The sequence below is a fragment of the Trichoplusia ni genome, chromosome 16 (assembly GCF_003590095.1).
Source record: "Trichoplusia ni isolate ovarian cell line Hi5 chromosome 16, tn1, whole genome shotgun sequence".
NCBI classification, from domain to species: Eukaryota; Metazoa; Arthropoda; class Insecta; order Lepidoptera; family Noctuidae; genus Trichoplusia; species Trichoplusia ni.
In genome coordinates, this window is record NC_039493.1 from 5,981,976 (window position 1) to 6,005,267 (window position 23,292).

At 35.4% G+C, this 23,292-nt stretch overlaps 4 protein-coding genes across 7 annotated transcripts in view; 2 read left to right on the top strand and 2 right to left on the bottom strand.

Annotated features, from left to right (window-relative positions):
• Positions 1–5,861: 5,861 nt before the first annotated feature.
• LOC113502128 (CSC1-like protein 2) lies at positions 5,862–9,096 on the bottom strand. The gene has a single exon (XM_026883508.1). The coding sequence runs from the start codon at positions 8,830–8,832 to the stop codon at positions 6,598–6,600; it is 2,235 nt and encodes a 744-aa protein (XP_026739309.1). The 5' UTR covers positions 8,833–9,096; the 3' UTR covers positions 5,862–6,597.
• Positions 9,097–10,307: 1,211 nt separating this feature from the next.
• Positions 10,308–19,928, top strand: LOC113502125 (scm-like with four MBT domains protein 2). Of its 2 annotated transcripts, none has more exons than XM_026883505.1 (7): positions 10,308–10,576; positions 12,499–12,909; positions 14,494–14,616; positions 17,493–17,621; positions 17,727–18,592; positions 18,774–18,949; positions 19,043–19,928. In XM_026883505.1, exons 1-7 carry the CDS (start codon positions 10,502–10,504, stop codon positions 19,870–19,872), a joined length of 2,610 nt encoding a protein of 869 aa, XP_026739306.1. In that variant the 5' UTR covers positions 10,308–10,501; the 3' UTR covers positions 19,873–19,928. The 2 variants fall into 2 exon arrangements, with proteins under 2 accessions (XP_026739306.1, XP_026739307.1); XM_026883506.1 differs by lacking the exon at positions 10,308–10,576 and adding an exon at positions 11,028–11,098.
• On the bottom strand, positions 19,925–21,445 carry LOC113502127. Its single transcript, XM_026883507.1, has 2 exons — positions 21,211–21,445; positions 19,925–21,095 (listed from the first exon to the last, which is right to left on the bottom strand). The coding sequence occupies exons 1-2, from the start codon at positions 21,212–21,214 to the stop codon at positions 19,969–19,971; spliced, it is 1,131 nt and encodes a 376-aa protein (XP_026739308.1). The 5' UTR covers positions 21,215–21,445; the 3' UTR covers positions 19,925–19,968.
• Positions 21,446–21,966: 521 nt separating this feature from the next.
• LOC113502124 (neuroglian) overlaps positions 21,967–23,292 on the top strand; it is a 34,695-nt gene continuing 33,369 nt past the window's right edge. For all 3 annotated transcript variants that reach the window (XR_003401335.1, XM_026883503.1, XM_026883504.1), the window contains exons 1-2: positions 21,967–22,108; positions 22,487–22,579. Coding sequence is in view for 2 of the 3 variants with exons in the window: in XM_026883503.1 (XP_026739304.1) it covers positions 22,522–22,579 (58 nt within the window). In the remaining variant the exon portion in view is untranslated. The remainder of the gene's footprint in view (positions 22,109–22,486; positions 22,580–23,292) is intronic.

The following is a 23,292-nucleotide window of genomic DNA, read 5'->3' on the forward strand; positions in this document are numbered from 1 at the left end:
CAAGCCTCGGTTTACGGTATAAACCTGACTAATACGCGTATAATATTATGCGGTCGACGTGCTTTGTGTGCATTTTTAAGATGAGCTTATTAAACTAAAGGCTATGGATAATGGATTTCATACGATACTGTTTTAGAATGTTCTGTATAATGACGTGAAAGGCTGTAGCCTCAACGCTCTACTAAGACGATTACTTAATGACTGTAACATCTTAAATAATAATAACAAAAATACACTCTAGGTACAATAAAATATATACACAAGACTAAAAGGAAACTGTTTAGTTAGTAAGTAAGTGCTCCAAAAACGCTATCGATAAGTTTAATAGGTAGCTCTTATCAATTAGAGCGATTACATACTTAAATAAAAACAGTGTGTCTGACGTCATACTATCTTAAGTGTAACAACTGTTAATTAATTCAGCGTGTAGCTACTGAAGACTGGCAACTCCGGCTGGGTAAATTTCTACATAATAAGTAGACTTCATTCAGTAGAGTTATAGAGTATAATAATTTAAAACTTATTACCGTCTGACACAGAAACGCAACGATTAAAATTCAATGTGTTATGCGATTCGTTGTACAATCAACAGTCTGCGATTTCTACGCAATCATAAGTACTTGAATAGGTGAATACGTAGCTTATACATTTTATTCCACGCATGAGAAAATAGTTTCGTTGTAACTAGGTTGGTACCTAATAAAGTTAGATAGCTCTGTAAATAACGACATCAAATAATTTCGTCCGGAATTACTTAACCCCCATCTTTTATTTTAAGAATTAAGTAAGTTAATATGTTGTACTAAAACCAAAACGCAACGGATATTAATCCATGTTTCAGTTATTCGTCGCATTATTTATAACCTCTTTGGTATTGTGGAAATTAGCGGAACGAAATGCCGCGGCCATTTAAACCAAACAATAAGACAGGCATCTTGTGAAAATCGATGTTATTGAATACTAAAACATCGCTTACTATCTAATCTTGAACAAATTATCTGAAGACTTAAAATATATGTATTTATTTCAGTGATCGAATAATGAATGATACAATTAAACCTTTAAACCTCCGATTAGTAAAGGAGACTTGTTATAGATAGTAAAGAATACGGGCTTATATGAGAAGGGAACAAGAACGAAACAATAGGTACGAGAGATATTAAGAAAATAGTAGGTCAAGCTACTACTGAACCTAATGATACCACGGGCAAAAAGGAAGTGCTAATAATTGTATGTTTATGTTGCCGATGACGGATCACAAAGCCAATGAACCTGCCAAGATAAGTGGACGCAAGTACCTACCACGATTGTAACTGCCATGATTAAGAGGTAGTGGCAGATAAAAACCACCTGGGTTTACCTACCTATCATTTATGTCTTCTTAAATGACAATAGCGACCTAAATTTGACTGTTGGTAAGCTGCTTTGTCTTAAGAAATCTGACCGACTACCGCTGTAAAAGCGATTACGCACTCCATTCATTGTTTGGACCACAAGTTTGGACCTTGAAGAGATCAAAACACTGTGTCGAACCTTTCACTTTTTTAAGTTAACTCACTTCTTATTATAGCTAAGTTAAGAGTTAAAAGACGTTTAGTAAGGTTAAGGCTGGGTCCGAAATTCGAATGAAAATAGCATAGAGGAAAATCTATATGCTTATCTCTGTGCTTTTTACTCAGTCTTTTCATAGAAGGCTTCGATGTGTTCACCCTGCAATCCCATACATTAGGCATCCTTCAGGTGCGATATATCATAAAAATATTCTGGCATTGTGGAAGCGTGACAAAACTCTACGCGATGTTGAGCGGCGACTCTTTGCAACAACGGCATAGTGTTAAAGTGGTGCAGCGATGGTGTTGGAAGACCCTCAGATCGGTTTTAAAACCTTTTCCATTTATATCATAAATTTAATATTAGATACATGTTCAATATTCTTATATAATTTGTGTGAAAAGTTCTTAATGTTACGTAAACCGTACATAAAGAATTTAAACTTATTAATATTAATTACTGTAAAAGTAAGAAAGAGAAATCGTGGAATTACAGAATTTTAAATCTGAATTTTAGAATTTTAATGCTGCTGCTCCGTTTTAGCTAAGTAGGTATATATTTATGCAAAATAATTAAAAAGCTCATAAGAAACTTTATTGTATTGTAAAGTGTAAACATTTCATGTGTCTATGACTAATTAATCATAGTAACATTGTGACACGAGAATTTTATTTATAAAATATTTTATAAAATGTAAGGTTTTTCCTGCCATATTATTTTAATTCGTTAACAACCAGTGTTCTTCATAACAAAAGGAAAAATCAAGCAACGGAAAATATACGTTTATAAATTTATCAATACATATTTTAACTTAACTTCGTAATACAATACATAATTCTTTTAGACCGAGTAAATAAATTATCGAATCACACGTCATATAAGTTGGTAAGGGTCGGTACATTTTGTCGACTATCCTTATAATAATATCTTCAATTAGCTCTACCTGACTGGCCTGATAAGATAACATTATAATTTCTTCAATATCATTTTGTTTTCCTTTGACGCCTGACAATATGACACTAAAATTGTACACTAAACATTAATTTAATTAAAAAGAAAAACGCAATGTAGTTGACAAATGACAGGTCCACTTTCTACATAATATATTAATTTTAAGTTATGGATAACAATCGTAATCTTGTTTTCATTTTTATCATCCATCCCTGAAAAAATGACTGGCCGGTAAGAGTCAACTGTAATTACAACTTGCGTGCAGTTGTTCTTGCACACGAATTTTAGCAAGGTAGACACTAATCTCAGTGAAACGGTCGCGCCTGTCAGTCTAATGACCCGCTATGTTTCAAACTTTTCTAAGATAATACATCAATATTAATTACAGAACCATCGAAGCCGACAAGGTTAATCAATTGAATGGTTGCTCGCGTGGCCGTTTTTGAAAACAGGGCCCGATTCTGCTATTTATAATGGCCGATGGATGAATGACAATTGGATAAAATTTGAAAATATTCCTATTCTTTTAAGCATAGCACAGTCATTGGAAATTCAGTAAGGGGAAGAACACTCACGATCAGTACAATGACAGTTCTTTTTCCAGCCATTGGAAAACGATAACACTTAGGAAACGTGTTTACGCAAGTGTTATAATAATTTCATTTAGGAAAGGTCGATACGTCATCGGTTCGTTTTAGGTGTGCGTGTGTGTGTTTGTAAATTCGCCACTGCTCGATAACGTACCACATAAAAGGCATAAGGGATTAAAAAAATCTATCTTTATGTTACTCATTGCTTTATCAAAGCAAAGTTTTCAGTTATTTTCAATATCGGACATATTTAAATACAAAATACTCATTATCGATAAATAAATTGGTTTATTAATTAAGTAAATGAGTCGAAGTACTGTATGTATACTTAACAGGCCACTTCCGTGTCTGTTAATACCAAATCGACGAATAAAGCCATTGAACTTGAGATTAGTGAATGTAATTTAATAAATAATGGGCAAGAAAATCAGCCAGTGAATTTGATAAATTTTATTCAGTGAAAGGAAAATAATCTACATAGACAAGTAAACATACGATTAAGTTTTTTATCTGTAGGTCTTAAGATACGGATAACAGGCAAATAAATATTTAATTGATAAAATTTTGTCGGATTGTTCATCTTGGGAATTTCCTTTCTCACTAAGTCACAACAATTCATAAACAACATAGCAACTCTTTTGAAAGTACTCAACGACTGCGTCGTTATTTCTCTAAATCAATTTAAAGTCCTTCGTTATTTTTAACCCTTAATGAATCCTATTTTGTCCTTATCTGACCCCAGGTTCTAGTAAAAGAATGAAGATCGATATCCGTCCACGTTCCTACAGTTCAATGGATTTAGATTCCTTCGCGGTTGTTTATACCTTCGTTTCTATGTAACTAAGTACGTTATGTATTTTTTATAATGGTTATAAATAAATAAATTTTCATTATAAGATAGCTGAATATGACGAATCGATGACAATAGTATATTGACTATAAGCAAGGCAGCCGTAGCTACATAGATAGCGGATGTACCGCGCACTCGCCCTTGTACGAAACGTTCGTGACATTGCATCGTACTAGAATCCGTCATCACACCACTATTAATAGCCAACAGTTTACCTATGTACGTTTAATTCTCACATAAATGTGAAAATGGTGGCGAGTTCATAGTTCATAGCTAAGAGCCACATTACAATGTACTCACGATAAGCCTGTTTTGCTTTCCCATATCAATAAAATAGGTTAAACTTGATAGAGTTATTGTGGCGATAGATGAAAATAATTTATCTATTAGGAATGTTTTCTATAGCACTTAAGATTTCTGCCGTCAATATTACGAAGCGATTCATTTGAATAATTTAGACGTGATAACTACAGTTCAAACTGTTGTCTAGCTCTAACAATGGAACTCTTCCTATGATACATCACGGCTTCACATTCGAAAAACGAATTGTGAAATAAACAAGATGTCCGCCACGAATGGTTTCCGTTCACTTTACTCAAATGTTTTAAGTAATTTGGATCATTTATGGCGTGACTAATAAAACGGGCACGTTGTCATCGAACTGTCGTCGGCTGCAGGGCTTCCATACAACCAATTAGTAATGTGTTTACACGTGCGCGTCAAATGATCTACGTGTCTCACATAATATGTCATCAGCTATGCGTTATAAGAATTTAATAAAATAAATTGATACTCAACTATGCTGATTATTAGAGGCCCTGTTCAATGAAATTTAATGATATTTCCGAAAATTTGAATATATCTACAGCATACAAACATAACAACTCAAATAAAATTATTTATGGAATACTGAATTTTTCTAACACAATAATTGGAAATTCAGTACAGGGCGTAACACTCAAAGTAAATACAAAAAAAAAAAACGAAACGGCTTAGAAAACCATTCATCGGCCATTATAAATAGCAGAATTTGGGGCCCTGTATGAAACCACTAATGTGAAACTACAAGGCTATTCGAATATCAATCTAATACATATAATCTGACCAAGAAACCTTGACACAACCAATACACGATACGCTGTCTACGATGGACATACTTAAAGAAAACAGGTTCTATCAAAGAATTTGTCACAGTTACGTAGAGCTCAAAGACAGAGAGAAGATTTTGAAATCCGTAACGTGAATTTAATTGTTTTTTTTTCCTTAATTTCATTCTTTAATTGATTTGTAAGTATTAGGCTACTTACTATTGACGTTCGTTTATTAGGAAAAGTTAATTTGAATATTACTCAATAAAAACGTCGTTGGTAATGAAAATATTGTGGCTTTTTCCATTAGGCACCGCAACTGAATAAGTGCTAAGTACATAAAAATTCTATTACTACATAAGAAACTATTTTAGCTCGCACGATTTTGTAAACGGTCATACACTTTTAGAAGTCATTGTCCAAGGACTTTTGTAGAAACCATTACCAACTAGGCAACACCTTAAAATATAGAATCGATAAAAAACCTAATTCTGAAAAACACCGGCTTGTATAAACTAGAACAGGTAATTGTTCGTCTTTGGAGATGTTAAATATTGACAATTACGTCATACACATGTGAAGATTACCTTATACAATTTTAATTTTACATCAGTGTGAAAGGTAAACATTGGACTTGGCTATTGTAACACTTTTATTCTATCAAGCAAACTTGAGAATCATACGGGGCTTCATCGCTGGAGCACTTTGATATGACTATAGAAGGAAGATCTACTTCTTTACTATGTTGATTTATTGCAAATTCAATACAGTTATGTAGCTTTTCCAGTTAAACGGATTTTAAGATAGTACGAGTCCAAGTAAAATCACAAATAGATTGACTTCAGTATTTATTTGATAATGACGATGTATTCACCTAAATATAACTCGAAAGATCTCGTATGTACAAAAAATACAGCATAATTAACGTCTAATAAGTTACTAAAAATACGGAAATAAAAAATGACAGCCATAAAACAATCACAAAATTAGTACATTTCTGATATCTTATGTTCTGGACTGTTTATTGTCTTTAGAATCAAAGATATGTCTACATTTATAATGGATTATGTTGCAACGGGGACGTTTACCGCACAGGCAGCTATACCAACATCAGGTCACACGTACCCCGATATAGAAATCACATATGATACTAGAATTACAATAAACTCCAGCCTTATATTACAATGGACCTAACCACGATACACAGCTTGTATTACGTGTGAGTTTATTATATATATATGAAAAACGGTTATCATGATAATGGTGATCATATGCAGCAATAAACAGTGCGAGTTCAAGAGTCGGCAACAAACACGTGACGAACCAATACGTGACCACTAAAATTAAGATCCGAACATAAGATTTCAGCCGACGACCACTATAGCTAGTTCATATATAAAAATATTGCATTGGTTATTTACATCGATATAAAACTCTAATCCTCCGATACTTATCGCAAATAACGATATCCATCCATTACTTCCACGATTTCGATTATCTCAAGATATGAGCGAAACGCGAGGAAACACAATTAGTTGATACATTAAAGAAATTGGCTAAAAAATATTTATATATTGATTGGATCGGGACTGTAGGAATGAGTCGTTACTGGCGACGAAGCTCCGTAATCCGGGGTCGTAGGAGTCGTGCTATGAGGGGAATCGATGGGCTTAGTCAGCGCGGGGGCCACGTATTCCGGGAACCTAATACTGGACTCCTCCTGTAGAGGAGCCGGGGGCGTGCAGCTTGGGAACGGACTCAGCAATAAGAACGTTCCGAACGCTACAATGGATGCCATTATCAGAATGATAGTTCTGGCTTCGAAGCCTGCCCTCAGACCAGCCCACGCGGCCATGTTAACGAGCAGCAGTAGCACAGACACTCGGATAAGCCGCACGGCCGTCGCGTGGATCCTCCCACCTCCGACGCCACTCATATCGCACGGACCGTATGCGAAATACAGATTATGTTTGTCGCCCACATGTTTTAACATCATGTACAGTAAGCCGAAAGGTGAGATCAAAGGACATGCGAGACTGTACACCATTGTGATTGAGAAAATCGCTATGCTCCAAGCGTAATGGACTCCGAAGGGAAATTCATAGAGGATGGCCCTCTTTACGTAGCTCTTTTCAGCCTTTGATTTAGATTGTAACAAATACCATACATAAAGAAACAATTCTGGGAAGCGAATCAACTCTAACGCTGTTCCAATTAAGCCCGAAGTTATGACGTAGTTAACAAAGAACGCGCCCTTATCAGGCAAGAATACGCAGTCCCAACGCATAGTGTCATTTTCGTGATTAATCGTCCATGTGACAAAGGCTTCAGCACTAGCTAGACCCAATGAGGGAAGTATTAAGGTCATCAGCAATAGGAAAGAAACAGTTTTAGTCATAATGGAGTAGTTTTGCTGTGACTTGGTCCAGTGTGACAAGAATTTATCAGAGAAAGCAACAATAGCAGGCATGACAGCAGCCATGGTCCAAAGAAGTAGAGTGGGAAGAAACTCGAAAATTACAGTACTGACTTTACCAAGAGTTTCAGGTTTGGCCACCATTGTATTGAAAAGGTTAACAATAATGGCTGGAGTTGTCAAAAAGAATAGCACAATAAATAAGAAAAAGTTAACTACAATAGCCTTAAGGTACCATACACCTGGTTGGACACTCATATTTTCCCAAATAATGTCAGAAGGATTTGTAGCATGGGTCAAAACCCATCCACGATGCAGAGTAAAGTTGTTAATCACATGTTCAGCTAGCTGATAGGAAGGTAGAGTGAGAAAAGCAATGCCTAGGGGATCATTGAGTACCATAGCTCTGCATCTCTTAGCTTCATCCTTCAGGCGCTTTTCTTCATTAGTGTAGAACTCCAGAGCGTCCACTTCAGGTCCACACCATGTAGGTTTCACAGTGATACGCTTCCCAGTTTTCTTGAAGTATGAGTCAGTGTAGATAAGAGCTTCAGTCACCATCTCCTTCTTCTCCTGCACTTCATTCAACATATTGATATTATATGCCAGCCGCAAATCCACAATTTGGATGTGAGGAAAGTTGTGAGCAAAGTAAGCTCTTATTGTAGCCTCATTTCTGTCTGCCTTTGAAATGTTTGTAATCATTATTGTGCCAGTCATAGATGTTGGCACTGGTTTACGCCCAGTGCATCTCCTCATTATTAAAACAGATATAGGTAAGAATGAGATGCTTATTAAGGTATGTACCCACAACCAACTTGATCTTCCATTAAGATTAGACAGAGTGGTCCGACTAAAAGTGCTGGAATCAACATTCAAATTTTTTCCTTGGAAGTTTATAGGCAATATCAAACCAATAGATATTAGTGTGACAATGAACATTAATGTGATTGAATGTCTTTGGAAGGACAGGTAGTGTACAGCGTCAGGGCCACATTTCGCTAGTACCTGCTCTCGAGTAAGGCGAAATACAGCAGGCAGCCATGTGAAAAATCCTTCGTCTATGTTTAGAGACTCATCAGCGCTGCGTCTTCTGTTAACTAAGGCGTCACCATCTCCGCCTCGGTAAAACAAATTCGTCCACCGACTTTTAGTGCGCTGTACCAGTGCCATTCGCCCATAATTCCAAGCTGTACGCCGCAGTACGGTGAACAAAACTATGAGGCACGACCATGACACCAAGTTAAGTATTAAAGTCTGCGGAATACCGTTATACGCGCCAGTTATTATCACATTCTGCGTAGTATTCAACAACATACATCCTTCATCATCATTAGAACTGTTCGAGACTGTTGAATATAACACTCTGTTTGTATAACGACTCATTTTTGATGTCGCAACACGGTCAGTCAGGCGAATAGGCGATAAAAGAGAAAGTATTTACATAATGAGCATCACATAAATCCACAAAACACACTGGCACTTCACAACAAGTTCATTTGTGTACAATTATGTTCTCAATTTTGATACCATCTGGAAATTCTATTGTTGTCAGATAAATTGGATCAAACGATAACAAAATGTATGACGTTTCTTCGGAACTCTGCCGAAACACTGCTGTTTTGCTGATCGCTGGTTGGTCAAGTCAGAGTCACTAAAAAGCGATACAGATGAAAATAATTTCTGGACTGCTTCAAGACTTCCGAATATATTTTTTCTCTTTCACACATTACTAGAAATATCAGTTACTAAAGGAGACAGAGTTATAGGCGTAAAAGTTTACATGTGTAGCATTCAGTAAAACGTTCCATTTCGACCAACCAAAAGAGAGATAACTATCTAAATGGCATACACGGAGTAGCCAACGGAATAAACATTTAAAATGTCACGATTTAGAGATGTGACAGTTTCGACAAACCATCGCTGCATCGGTTTGATTTTTAACATTTTTGTGAAGAGTTCAAAAACTATTTTACGCAAGTACTTTTCAACTTGCGACCTGGCCGAAGCGTTAGACCATGATAAAGGCCCCATTTATTATTATATTATTATATTATATATATATTTAGATCATTAATCAAGTTCGACACCCGAGTTGCGCGGCAACGTGCTTGGTATTTCTCGCATCATCTAAATGGGTCCTAAGGACTTCGGTTGGGTTCAACTCACATTCTACCAAAATCAGAAGCTATTAAAGAGCAAAAACCAAATTTCGTTTGGATTGAACAAATCTTCACAAATTTGTATTAAATAAACAATATTAAAGCCAGTCTACTCGTAATATGAATAAACCTTATAATATAAATCTGTATAGTCCTTCAGACAGATTTCCAAAAAATATTGAATAAGTATTCCGTGCTACTCTTCCTGGAATAAAGCGTACTACGAGTAAGTGACATCATACGAGATTTTAAGAGAGGGAGATTAAATCACTGCCAAGGTATAAGTTCCTTGATCACTGCACACCCTTCTCTTTTGTTTACAAGATAAAACAAAAAATATTTATCAATATTTTTTGGAAATCTGTCTGGCAGACTAATCAGATTTTTTAATTACATATCCTATTGCTTTTCCATATTCTTTTATCATTATAATTTATAATTTCTATAAAAACATTTTTATTTTTTCTTTTACTCTCGTGTCCCATCTCTAGAACCGTCAGAAATGAAATAAATTCAATAAATCTTAGATACGTTTCGTTTTATGGTTATAAGACTTAACGTAGACTCAATTGAAGTGTTTGTAATCGTATTTTCAAAAAATCTCGAAAAATAAATATTACTGCTCAAAGTTGATCTATTTTCTAAATCTGTTAAAACTCTAAAATTATAATCTATTTTCTGTTGTTACAGTTTAAAGAATTTAAAAGATCAGTTTAGAAAGAGACAACAATAAACAATGTATTTGAATAGATGAGATAGAGACACCGTACTTGAAATGTGAGATTAAAAGAATGAATTTCTGAAATTCGTAACAAGTTCGACCGTTCGATTAACTTGTTTTGTGATAATTATTTTAATTTAATGAATTCAAACTATTATATCAATAAAAAATTATGGCAGACTTCGATTGGAATAATTATTTAGAAGTGAATAAAACAATTGCTGTTCCTGAAGAATTATTTTCTCATGTAAGTTTCAATATTATTTCTTGCATGTTGTATAATATATTTTTTATGATAGATCTTTTATGGATGTACTTAATTATTTGAGGTATATGAAGAATAATACTAAACAATGTCATTGTTTTTCAATAATAAATATTTAAGGAAAAAATCAATTGAGAATGGAGTAAGATGAATGTGCAAGGGAAATAATAATAGTTTATTTATAAACTGTATGTGTGCTTTTTTGTATTGTTTAATATTCTTTTAGTGCTCGTGACTGAATAAATAAAAGCAAAATATTAAATCAGTCTTTGTTTATGATGTATTATTTAGAAATATAAAAAATCTGTGTAACCATATGGCCATGAACTTGTGCTGTTAAATCAAAATGACTTGACTCAAAAACATTATCTACAGTTATAACTATTTTATTATCATTACTTAATTCTAAACTATTGATGTTCTTAATTTATTTTATTTTTGGAATGAATTGAAATGTTCAAGGAAAAGTAATAAATTAACAGATTTCTATATTTAGCTGGCCATGTAGGCAATGGAAATTATTTGTTGTATTTTGTATCACATTCAGCCCAATATTTTTCAGCAACAGAAATAACATATTAATGTTCATTGTTATAAGAACAAAGCTTATGATCATTTTTTATTTATAAGATTCTTTAGTAATTTTGATATTGGTCAAATTAATAAATTTTAAGTCTATAATCAGATGGGGAACCTTCTTGTGGCCCAAGCTATTAAATATATTTGTTTTCACATTAATATTTGTATGTATAGAATTTATTAAATCAGCACATGTAGTTTAACCTTATACAACTCCAGTATTATGCCCCATAATACTCATTTGTTCATAAGGGCAAAAACTGAGACAGATATCACCTTATTTTCAATAAAAGACAAATATACTCCTTTGGTCTTTAATCAACCAACACTGGCCTACTGGTAACCAAATGCTTCTTCATTTCGAAGATTAATTGGTAAAAATAAAACTGATGTTAATTTGGTCTCAACATCATATTTGAAGTTTACTTTATGGCTAAAGTTATCAATTATACTATTATATTTATGTAAGGAAAATATAAACATTGCATTTTATTGTTTACATGATACCCCATTTTATGATGTGCGTACTATTTAATATATTCACTTAATTTAAAGCAATTAAATCCTGATTGTAAATAAGTATAAAGTAGTTGCTATACAGGCAAAATAAATAAACTGCTTGGTCTTCATAAATGTTTTAATAAATATAAATAGATGCTTAAAATTATAAAATGTAGATTATATTGGAAGAGTTACAGTAAAAAGCCAATTAATTGCATCTGATCAGTATAGGAATGCCAAGTAAAATATTTTTTTTTTAGTCCTATGCACACTTTTTCAAAGGACTTGAAAAAACATGTTATATGCAGCCATAGAAAACTTTATATGTAGTAGTGATAGGCAAAAGCAAATTACTTATTTTCAATTCACACAACATTTCAATATTTTTTAAATAAAATTCAGTCCAAAGATAATTTATACATGTATTTAATCTTTATGTACATGTATTTATACATGTATTAAAACTAGTGCTTAGGCTTATTGCAGAGTTTGACTAATAAATCTTTAAATTTAACCCAATTTTCTTATAGATTTGTTACGCTCTAATCATGTTGCATAGGTAGTTTGAGGTGTAATGGGAATTGTTTATAGAATAATTTAAATTATATATAATATGTGTGTGAATGCAAATCTGTTACCCGCACTGAATATGATGATCCATAACTGAACAGATTTTATTGGTATACAAAACGTTAAACTTATTCAGAACATATTCTATGTTAATCTGGTAGCAAAACTCATGTTATTTATAGTAAAGAGTTCCTGAGTAATTTATGGTAGAGTTGCATAAAATATGAAATGTAAATAATCTGAAATCATCACAGGTTGAGACCAGTCTCTACAATGGCATCAAACAGGGCATGCTGCTTGAGGTGTGCCACAAGAACAACCCAGATATCTACTGGATAGCAGAGATCACAATGGTCTGTGGGCACCTCCTTAGAATCAAGTTCATTGGCGCCGACAGTGACTTCTGGTGCGACATATCAACCACCAAAGTCCATCCGCTAGGCTGGTGCGGAAAGTACGACGAGCTTATTGAACCCCCCGATGAAATCAATGAGAAGTATGGAGACACTATCATAGAAATCATGAAGAAAGCCTTATTAGACGGCCAGTCTGTGTCCATTGAGGCCTTGAATAATAAAGGACTGTCCCCCATAGATAGGATCAAAGTTGGAATGAAGGTGGAAGTGCAGAATATTATCGACCCTTACAGATATTGGATCGCTACGGTAAGATTAAGCTACATTTTCGTATTTGTAGAACAAATTTCTTTTTTTTAACAACTGAAAGTAAAAGTCCTTTATCGTGTAGCTGCATGCCGGAAACGAGACATGGTGTCATGTAGGTCAAATGCATTGCGACAAACGAGTTGCCGAAAGTTGCATGTGGTTACGCAGAAGCTTAGTAGCTTTTGTACTTTATTTATTTAAAGTACTTCAGTATTTGCATTTCTACGTGAATTGAGTCGAGAAAAAAGTACGTGGTCATAGATTTGTGCAATAGTAATTGTTCAATGTTTTTTCGCTTTATCTACCCCATCAGCGCCTACCTACGAGTGCAATGATTCGCAAACAATGGCAAACTTTTATGCGACGTAGGTACCAGAACTAAAACTTGATAAGTATGCAATTGCAAAACGTTGTGACACAGTTAGACATCGCTTATCAGTCTCGTGTACTGAACAATATGCAAAGTTATTTGCGGCCCAAGTTATCGATCTAGCGCCGTGTAGTTTTTAAGTATTGTGGCCCTTCCGCAGCTTAGATAAGGATCTACTGAAAGATTGAAGATTTTTATTTTATTTAATATAGCACCGGCTATTTCTTCTCGGGAGATTTCTAGAAAATAAAGGATTTCTTCCAGTTATGTATCTTAGCAAAACTAATAATGAAGCGAATCGAGTCTCGCTGAGCTGTAAACTACGTATAGCTTAGACGGAAAATAGGAGTTCCGAAACCCCAAAACTACAATTAGAGCCTGACAGATCTCTTAATTATTAAACAATTTTTTTATAAAAAAAAATTAAGTTTTTGTAATTGACGAATAATTACAATATATTTTTTGCCTTGATATGCCGTAAACGTCCCTGCTTTTTCCATCTTTGAGTCCGTCGTTTAAAATACGTGCTTTTAAAAAGCTTTATAAAAAGTATATTTTTATAATTTTGTTTTGCTGTAGCTCTGAATACCCGACAAATAATTTAAAATTATTATTCAGTGGTTTTATAACAAAAACAATTATCCTGAATTTCATGACGTTAGTGAATCCGACTAGGACGCATAACGATAATAGCGCGTCATTAACATTACACCAGTTGCATTAACTGACGTAATTACCATTTCGGTTTTTCTTCATGAGCTACAGCTTTTCACGACATAACATAACAGGCAAATAACGTAGACCATGTATCATTATCATCAGCGTGCTCAATACTGGCAGCAAAAAGTGTAAGGAAATAAATGGGGCTTCCTCTTAGTTATCAAACTTTTGTCTATCCTCATCCAGACTTTTCCAACAACCTCCATATCTTCAATCCAAGTTGCTCACTGTCTCTGGTCATCCCTGACTCCTACGACCTATTCTTAGTCACGGCTCGACAGCAGACTGCATTGATTTAAAATAATAGACGACGACGCCGCGACGTCAGTTCCTTTCGCTTCCAATTTCGCCGTTCAATTTTGTTGAACGTTAGTGTTTAATTGATCTGTCCTGTCCTACTACATAAAGGAAAACATGCCAGACGCTTGGCAATGGCATGTCCATGAAAGGTTTTTATTCTGATCCTGTTCATAAAATATTATTACATTTTGTAGGTGTGTGAGAACGTTGGCGGGCGTCTCCTAGTCCGATACGACGGCGCCGACGAAGACCTGACCCAGTTCTGGATCTTCTTCTCCAACCCTCGACTGAGCAGCTTCGGCTATGTTACCAATAAGGTGAGACCATCTGTGATTTTTTTAATGCTTTTATATTCCAGGGCGTCACTACCTCTATAAATATAATAATATTGCAGTTCAGGAAGTCTGACGACGCACTACATGGTGTAGAAGACCTCAAACGTCATTATCCCACAGCTTAATGTTATTGGTAGATGTCGTGGTAGTTAATGATTTGATAAAAACAATATTAGCACCTTCGGCATATAAACAGAAATTTCAAAGTAAATCAACCTTGAATAATGATGTAACAAATCATTATTTTTGATCAGAGTTTAGATAACATTTTCTCTCACATTTATCGGCTGATCCTTGTTGCCACACGCGTCCGTATCGCGTGCTATGTTTACATCAGTTGGGCAATCCTTGGTATTTATTTTATCTGTCAGAAGAAAGTAGCGATAAGATTTAAGATAAACGTGGAGGCGCGACGCGTCTTTGTGGCGATGAGATACAATGTACCTACCTAACAGAAACGTATCAGTGCCATAATTTTACCAATTACGATTATTAAAGACAAAAGAAAAAACCACAGAGCGTTCCAATGGATTGATTAAAAAATCGTTGCTTGACATCGATTTTGCTTTATTCTAATTATAGCGACAACAGAAATACATATGTACATCTGTGAAAGTTCAACCGTCTAACTATAAAGGTTCATGAGATACACCTTGGTGATAGACAGACGGACAGAAAGCGGAGTTTTAGAACCAGGGTTCCTTTTTTACCCTTGAGGAACGGAACCCTCTTTTCACTGACTTCTAAAACTAAACCTCTTAGAGGACTAATAACTTTATCTTAAACGTGTGATTAATTACCGTTACCTAATTTTCCGCGCATCGTAATGCATTTCAATATTTATTTTCTTTGAAGTCCCATAATATGAAGAATGATTTATATTGGACCGATGTATTTTATGTCCGATGCTTGTTACGTATTTACTCGATCAATAGTGAACAGAGTCGACGTCGCCCTCCCTAGCCTCCGTCTGACCTGGATTCAAAAGCTATTTTAGGCTATTTAAAAATATATCATTCATAAAATGTTTTCTGATTGAAATCTTTTATAAATAGTTTCTTCTTTGTTGAAGTATACATTAATTATTAATGTTATCTACTGAAGGTCATGTCCTTGATGAATTGTCTTTTCTTTGTTCGACTTCTCATATGCTTTTTTTAAAGATATCTTAAAATTGCCTATACGTATATACATTCCTATTTTAGAGTTGTGCTGAGGTAAAAATATTTATATACATTTGAAGCTTTTTTAAAAATACTTATTTTAAAATGTAAACGAAGCAAACTAAAATTTAGGAGCTTTTTACCGACTTCGTTTTTGTTTTCTTGGGTGTTAAAAGGGTACTATAAGAAAGCTAATAAAAATATTCATTTAAAAATAATATGTATCTGTAATACAAGTTTGCTTTCGAAAATTTTAAGTTACCTACTATGTTTTCCTAACATGTTTTTTGTTGACACACGCATTTCTTTATTTATCTGGAATGCGATAAACGTTCTTAATATTAACAAAAGCAAAGATAATACTAAAAAGCTTTCTTATCAATTAACGTTTCGGCCTCACTTTTCCCATGGACGGCACACAAGGCCAATCACAACAACTGTGCAAACATGCGTCTCGTCGTGATTTATCTACAATCAAACAATATGAATCCGTCGCATTGCCATCCTTGCAGCAAGTGATTGGAGTGATCAATAACAAGGTTTTACGAAAATTAACCTTAAAGCTTGAGTCATAAAGACTATGTTACCGTCAAATTGTTGCCTCTATTAAACGATCGAGTGTACAAACTATACAAAGTTATTGTATCCCCAATCAAAGCTATTGTTATATGATTTATCAATACTCCAGTACCATGTATGTATGTAGGTCGGTATAGAAACCGTAATTCTCAACACTTAGCTCCAATCGCTCATATTGACCTCGATACTAATTGTAGTCTTCGACCCGTTAATATGTAATTATTGAGAGGTAAACATACTCTTAATGTACCGCAGCGATGTTTGCTTTGTTGGTTGTTAGATATCAGATTAGGAACATTAACGGTATTTTTATACTTATGGCTTTTATTCCAAAGTGATTTTTATGCGAATACAGGAAATCACAATTAAAAGCTGAAAAGTAATGCATTAATGATCGTTTGCTCATCATATATCTACATGCTAAAGCTTCAGATAGTTGCATACCCCAATATTTGTCAATGTATCCGATCGTATCGCAATGTATAGACGAAATCCGATCGTCATCTAATGGAATTGTAGAGAGTCCATAAATATGAGTGTTATGATCACGTATGAAGCGTAACCACGAACACTGAAGTCTATTCGAGCATCGCCCTTTTACGATTAGGGGTTAGTGGTATCTGTACCTTAATTTGTCTCGATTCCTTCGCACAAAACTGGCCGCTCTTAGCGAATGACCTGAATAAATGGAAGGAATCTTATATAAAAATACTTATTAGTATGACTGTAAGAAAATATTACAATTACTTTACTTTAACTTTGACGTGGTTTTTATCTGTACGTGTGTCCGTGTTGGTCCCGAACAGATTTAGCAATTTCAATTCAGTTTGAAATTGTGAGGCTAGAGAGTGCGGGCGAATAACTGAATGTCTACAAATACACTCGAGTGGGAACTTAAATAAAAGCTCACTGAAGTAGAATATTAATGACAAATCAAGAGATTTCTTAGCTTCGATTGATGATAAAATGGGTGGTGAGAAAAAGGGATATGGAAATCCGATTGTCAAGTGAAAGTCTCAATTACTACATTTGTCTTTGCAATTTTGCTAGACATAATAGTTTTTCAAATTTTAAGTTATATTAACTATACTTATGTGTAAAATTTAAACATTACAGGGTTCTCCGTGGCAGTTCAAGTATCCAGGCAAAGTGAACAAGTTCTCCTGTAAGAACAAGCTGAGCACACAACTGCGGCAGAGTGCTGAAGAAGCCATTTCGGAGCCTACGCCCGCTGATCTGTTTCAAGTAAGTATCAAAATCCATTCAAGAATAGGTAGAAGTAATAAAATTGTCAAATGCTTCGTAATAGTGTAAGTAGCATACAGTAATCTGATCTTTTCCTGTCCACAGCCTAACCAAAACCTTGAATCTCATAACTTCGTAAGCGGCATGAAGTTGGAAGCTCTGAGTCCGCAGGACATGCGCACCATCCGCCCGGCAACCGTGACGAAGGTCTTTAACAATTTCCACTTCTTAGTCGTTCTCGACGACCACGTAGAAGACTACGAGGATACCAAAGCTGCTTGGCTGTGTGACTCCATGCACCCCTACATATACCCCATAGGATGGGCACATAAAAATAGCCTCGCATTCAAGAACCCCAAAATTTGGAAAGACGGTCCGTTCGACTGGGATGAATATCTCACAATGACTTCATCGGTACCTGCTCCTGATTATTGTTTCGGTACTAAAATCCCGCTTAAAGGAATCGAGGTCAATATGAAGTTGGAAGCCGTCAATCCGCAAAATCATGAAGAAATTCACGTGGCCAATATAGATTGCATAGTGGAGCACATGTTGTGCGTGGAACTGTTACCTATAGGAGAGAAATATTGGTACGCTCAAGACAGTGACCTGCTGTTCCCTGTCGGCTGGTGCGATAGCAATGACTATGCTTTACACATTCCTGATACTACTATTGAGAGAGAGCAACCAAAGGCTGTTGAAGAACGAACCGTCAAGGATGACATGAAGTGTTCGGAGGAATGGTGCGATAGGATTTTCTTTAATTATAAATGTTACGCTGGACCAACGATTAGTAGGAATAAGTTATCCCAGTTGCCGAAACATGTTGGTCCTGGGCCACTGTCGCTGGTGCTAAAGGAGGTGTTAAACAAGATTATTTCGGCTTCCTACAAGCCGGCCAAGCTGCTTAAGGATTGGGAGACCGAGGGACCTCCGGAAGAAGGCATGAGATTGGAGATGTTGAGGGCTAAGTAAGTTTTTATCAAATCTGTATAATAAAAGCAGAGATGAGGATCTTCCAATTTTGAATACCTGTTCCTTTATATTTAATATCACCTTAATTATCTCATTGTAATTCTTTAAGCTCAGTCAGAGTGTTGCTTTTTAAATATATTTTTGTGAGTTTTAATACTTCTTTTTTCTAATTTTTAGACTGAAAACGAGCACTTACCACGCTTACGTGCCCATAGCACGCTCGGCCACGCAGGTTTCGGCATTCTGCCGCGAGGTATGCGTCAAGATGCAGGCCTGCCCAAGCCTGTTCGGACCCGATGAGTACATCGAGCAGTGCCCCAATGACTGTCAACATGTTGACAAGTCCACATTCCGTAAGTATAGTCTAGATTTTATTGTTGAAATATGTTTATGAACTCAGTGGTTGTATCTACAGGTTTTATAAATATACACTTCCTATGTTACAGATCATAACACAGAGCGTCGAGGAAGACCAAAGGGTAGCGTTAATGGTCGAAGGAAAAAGAAAAAGGCTGCTCCAGAGAAGAAAGAAAAGGAGCAGCAGCCCTCACAAGAAACTGAGAGCAACAAAGACGGGGAGTCTATAGAGAGTGAGCACAGCGCCGGGTCCACGCCGCCCTCCGAGCCCGGCACGCGGCCCAACTCGCCCGACAGCCTCGAGTACAAGCGCAGCCAGCGACGGAAGCGGGAGCCCAAGAACAACTACCCCAAGTTGGAAATGAAAACACGTGGAGCGAAGCTACCCAACTTTGCACTCCAGATAAAACAAGCTCACTGGAACAAAAAAGATGTGCAAACCATATACAGTAACACATGTGTGAAGAAAACCTCGCAAGATAGCGATACCGAAAATGAGACTAATGAAAGCAGCTCCAATTCTAGGGATGCCAAAAATATATCGGACGTATCGGACTCAGAGGAACCAGAACTGAAAAAATTGAAATTTAATACATACGATCCTCTGCCTTCTGATAACAAGATGTTTGAAAAGGATATGACAATGTCCTGGATGAAAGGAAAGCTCAAGCTGTCACCAAATCCTCTAGACTGGTCCGTGGACGACGTATACGCTTATTTAAGTAGCACGGACGACTGCAAACTCATTGCAGAGAAAATGAAACAAGAGGAGATAGATGGACAAGCCTTTGTGATGTTGGATCTGCCCGTTATTAGGGAATTCCTGCACATGAAGAAAGAATTCGCTCTGCAACTTAGTAAACATATTGCTATGATGAGATGGTATATAAATAATTTCGAAGAGAGTGGTGAATCGTGATTTTGTTCCTTATTATATTCTTTGTCTAGTCCACAATAAAGTATTTGTTGAATATTTTTTAAGTGTTTATTTTACAAAAACATAAAAACAGCAAACTTAAGAAGTTTTACGGAATTTCTTGCACAAAAAGTTGCATATTTTAGATATGAAGGATTTTTCTGTCTCGCGGTCATGAGTAAAGTCTTCATTAAGGTATATATTTTTCTTTGCATATGAAACTTTCACAGGTATATCTCTTTCGGGCAAACAAGTATCCAGTTGCTGTTGGACATACTTTTCCAATTCTTTTTTCTTAGCCGTTAGTCTCTCAATGTTCTCTGCTGACGCAACGTGTTTGCTAAAAGACTCATGAATGCCTGGCTCCTTAATATTAATTTCTGACAGCAAATTGCGGTCATTCATTTTGATTTGCACGCATGGATTTCCGCTAAGTAAATAAATATTGAAGATTTCCTCTTTTGTAGCTGGACGTTTATTTTTAGAAGAATGGTCTTCTAAGGTGGAATCAGTGAGATAATTATCATTTTTGTATGCTTCCACCACAGAATTTATGTTGTCAGTTCCTGAACAGGTTTTGGTAGCTACACTCGATGCATCATCTCTGATGCTTATATTTGTTTCTTTGTCATTGTGTGTCATAGAGGCATTATCGTTTGATTTCCTACTTTCATTAGACAAAGACGTTTCTGAAGACATGATGTGCTGTATCATATCTTTTATGAAGTCTTCCATATCAGCTACCGCTTCCTCCTTATTTTTCGCAAGAATTTCATGGAATCTTTTCTTATAAAGTTCAAAGTCCCGCATACTCGCGTAAAAGTTATCGAATATTTCTTGCACAGTTGTTCTAAAGAACTTTATATTAGAATCAAGGCTGCTATTAGAGTAATCATCCGTCTGAAGTTCTTGAGACATGTTTTTAAATATTTTCATTTCTAATTTGTCGAGATCGGAATTAGTTAGAGAACCTCTGTCCCCTGCAGTAGTCAAGTCCTGATAGTTCGAGTCTTTAACGGGCACTTCGTCGTGTTCATATTTTTTATAATACTCCCCTAGACTTCTAGCAGACTGATGTGCATGGACGTCACGCTTTCGACTGGCATTTGTAGAGAGGTTGCATTCATTTTGTCCGACAACATTAATGTCAGACTTGCAATAGTTATCAGGACGTCCTTGTACTAAGTAGCTGCGCTTTGTCTGCAGACTGCGGCTCGGATCCTCATCTGTAAACAAAGGATTAAGATCTCGTGAATAGATACCTCATTATAAGTAAGGTTATGGGTTCTCTAGTGGTTCCACTTTCATACGGTACATCAAAAACATCAAAAACAAGATTACCCATTGATTTACAGTGCTGATATAAAAACAAAGCAATTAATAAATGTACAAAGTGAAGAAATCCTCTTGCATGTAGGTATACCTCTTTTTTCAATTGACTTGTAGGAATACACTTCTTGGATTTATGAATATACAAAAGTATTAGTAAAGTAAAAGTAACTATAATTTATGACGATTCACAAGAGACGTGAAAAACGTCACATTTTATTCATAAAAATAATTTATTTTCGTTATGTACCTTTAAGTCAAAAAAGTAAATAAGCTCGTTCTTATTTTAAAATTCGCGGGCTATATGACGGACATGGTTCACACTAAAGGTAGGAAAATGTGCCAAAAAAAAATATAAATTCGGTTATTAATTGCGAACTGACTATTTATTATCTTTTCGTACAAAGCATTTTCAAAGTCAAAAGTTTTTGCTACTTAAAAATAATAAAGCAGATCAAGAAGATTGTGGCTACATTTTGAATCTCTTCTTACGTCTGCAAAGAAGAAAGATGTATAAAAAATAAAATTAATATTCTGGTCTTTTTTTCATTTCTGCTGTTATCCGTTTAGTGGTAAGGTTTTTGCTTATTGGAATAGCTGCGTCTTATATTCCGTTGTGGACCACGATTAATATTTGAAATTGTTATGTTTCTAAACGTTCAACGCTACTACTTTTATCTATGTCCGTCTAAAAAGGATAGGCAGTCCCAATTGTGGAACGAGCGTAAAAGAGATAGCAAGTAAAACGGCCATGGACCAAAAAAATGCTTGTCTATGTCAAGCCAGTCATTGAACCGTCAATTGCTGAACGAACGAACGACAGCGAATCTCAGAGGCCCCGCCTTTAAATCGTAATTTTATTATTTCAGTTGGTTTTCGCGATGATATTATTATAAAAACGGGCACCTAGGTAATAATTTACTATAGTTCTAATGTACAAACCTTACCTATGTTAAGATATAATGTAGATAAAACTACCGGAATGTAATTATTGATTTGCCGTGTACGGTAACAAATAGTGAGATTGTGCGGGTTTTCTAGCGTTAGCCTGTTGTGAAACAGTGTAACTTTAAGGGCTTAGGGAATTGCGGTGCTTTTTAACTTTGCGTAACAAGTTTTTGTGTCATAAGAGATCGGAAATTTAGTGTATTCCATGTTGCTATTTTTAGTGGGTGTTGTCATTGTGGTCGAAGCTTTATTCGGATTAGGTCATCGAGTGCGGTGAACATGTGTGCCGGAGAAATGTGTTAAACTATGTTTTAAAGTGGTTTATTTGATTTCTTGTTAGATATACGAGTACTACGAAGTAGGAGACCTGTAAAGATGGGTACGACAAGCATTCTGTGTTTCGTCGCGTTAATATCTTGTTCGGCGGCACTATGTAAGTATTATTTACATTTTTGTTACTCTCACGCATCTTTTCAGTGAATGTAATTATTGTTTTCTCTAATCTGAATTATAGTTCATTCAACTTTTTGACCAGTATATCAGGCTGGCCATTATAATTAAGATATTTCTTGAGGTCTACTTCTCCCATAACATTCTAATTACTTCGGCTACAACTGATTTTTTTTTCCACTTGCCAATTTATTAAAAGCCGGCTCATGCCGAAAATAAAAATATAACAATGCATAAGAAAATTTATATCTGTGGAGTCTAAACATGCCATCAAACTGGTTTGCTAGAAAAAACAAGAAACAAACAACAGATACTTGAAACCTTCATAAATCTTTATCTCTATCAAGAATAAGTCATGAATCAATTCTGTCCCATGAACATTACAATCATAACCTGCCCAAAATATTTAATTAAATTCACAATTCTGACTGCATAGTCTACTGTGACCACTAAAATGGTAACATTACTCATAGGTATTATATCATGTATTAATTTAGTCCACAAGCCAGATTTGTAATTGACAACATTGTTTTGTCCTTGGTCTTGCTTTGATCAAGATTTTGATGTCATAGATTGTATTTAGCTTGGGCTACCCACCTCAGTACAGCAGTAAATGGTACTCTGATTGTAATGAGTACTTAATTTTGAAACATACAGTGATCTTTCAAAGCCTTAATGCTTGAAACTTTTCTCTTG

Bases quoted from the DNA above. Each gene is read 5' to 3' on its own strand.
- LOC113502128 (XM_026883508.1), bottom strand. From the start codon at position 8,832: ATGAGTCGTTATACAAACAGAGTGTTATATTCAACAGTCTCGAACAGT.
- LOC113502125 (XM_026883505.1), top strand. From the start codon at position 10,502: ATGGCAGACTTCGATTGGAATAATTATTTAGAAGTGAATAAAACAATT. The intron at 14,617-17,492 runs GTGAGACCATCT...TAAACATTACAG, and splicing joins TCGGCTATGTTACCAATAAG to GGTTCTCCGTGGCAGTTCAA. The intron at 18,593-18,773 runs GTAAGTTTTTAT...TCTAATTTTTAG, and splicing joins TTGGAGATGTTGAGGGCTAA to ACTGAAAACGAGCACTTACC.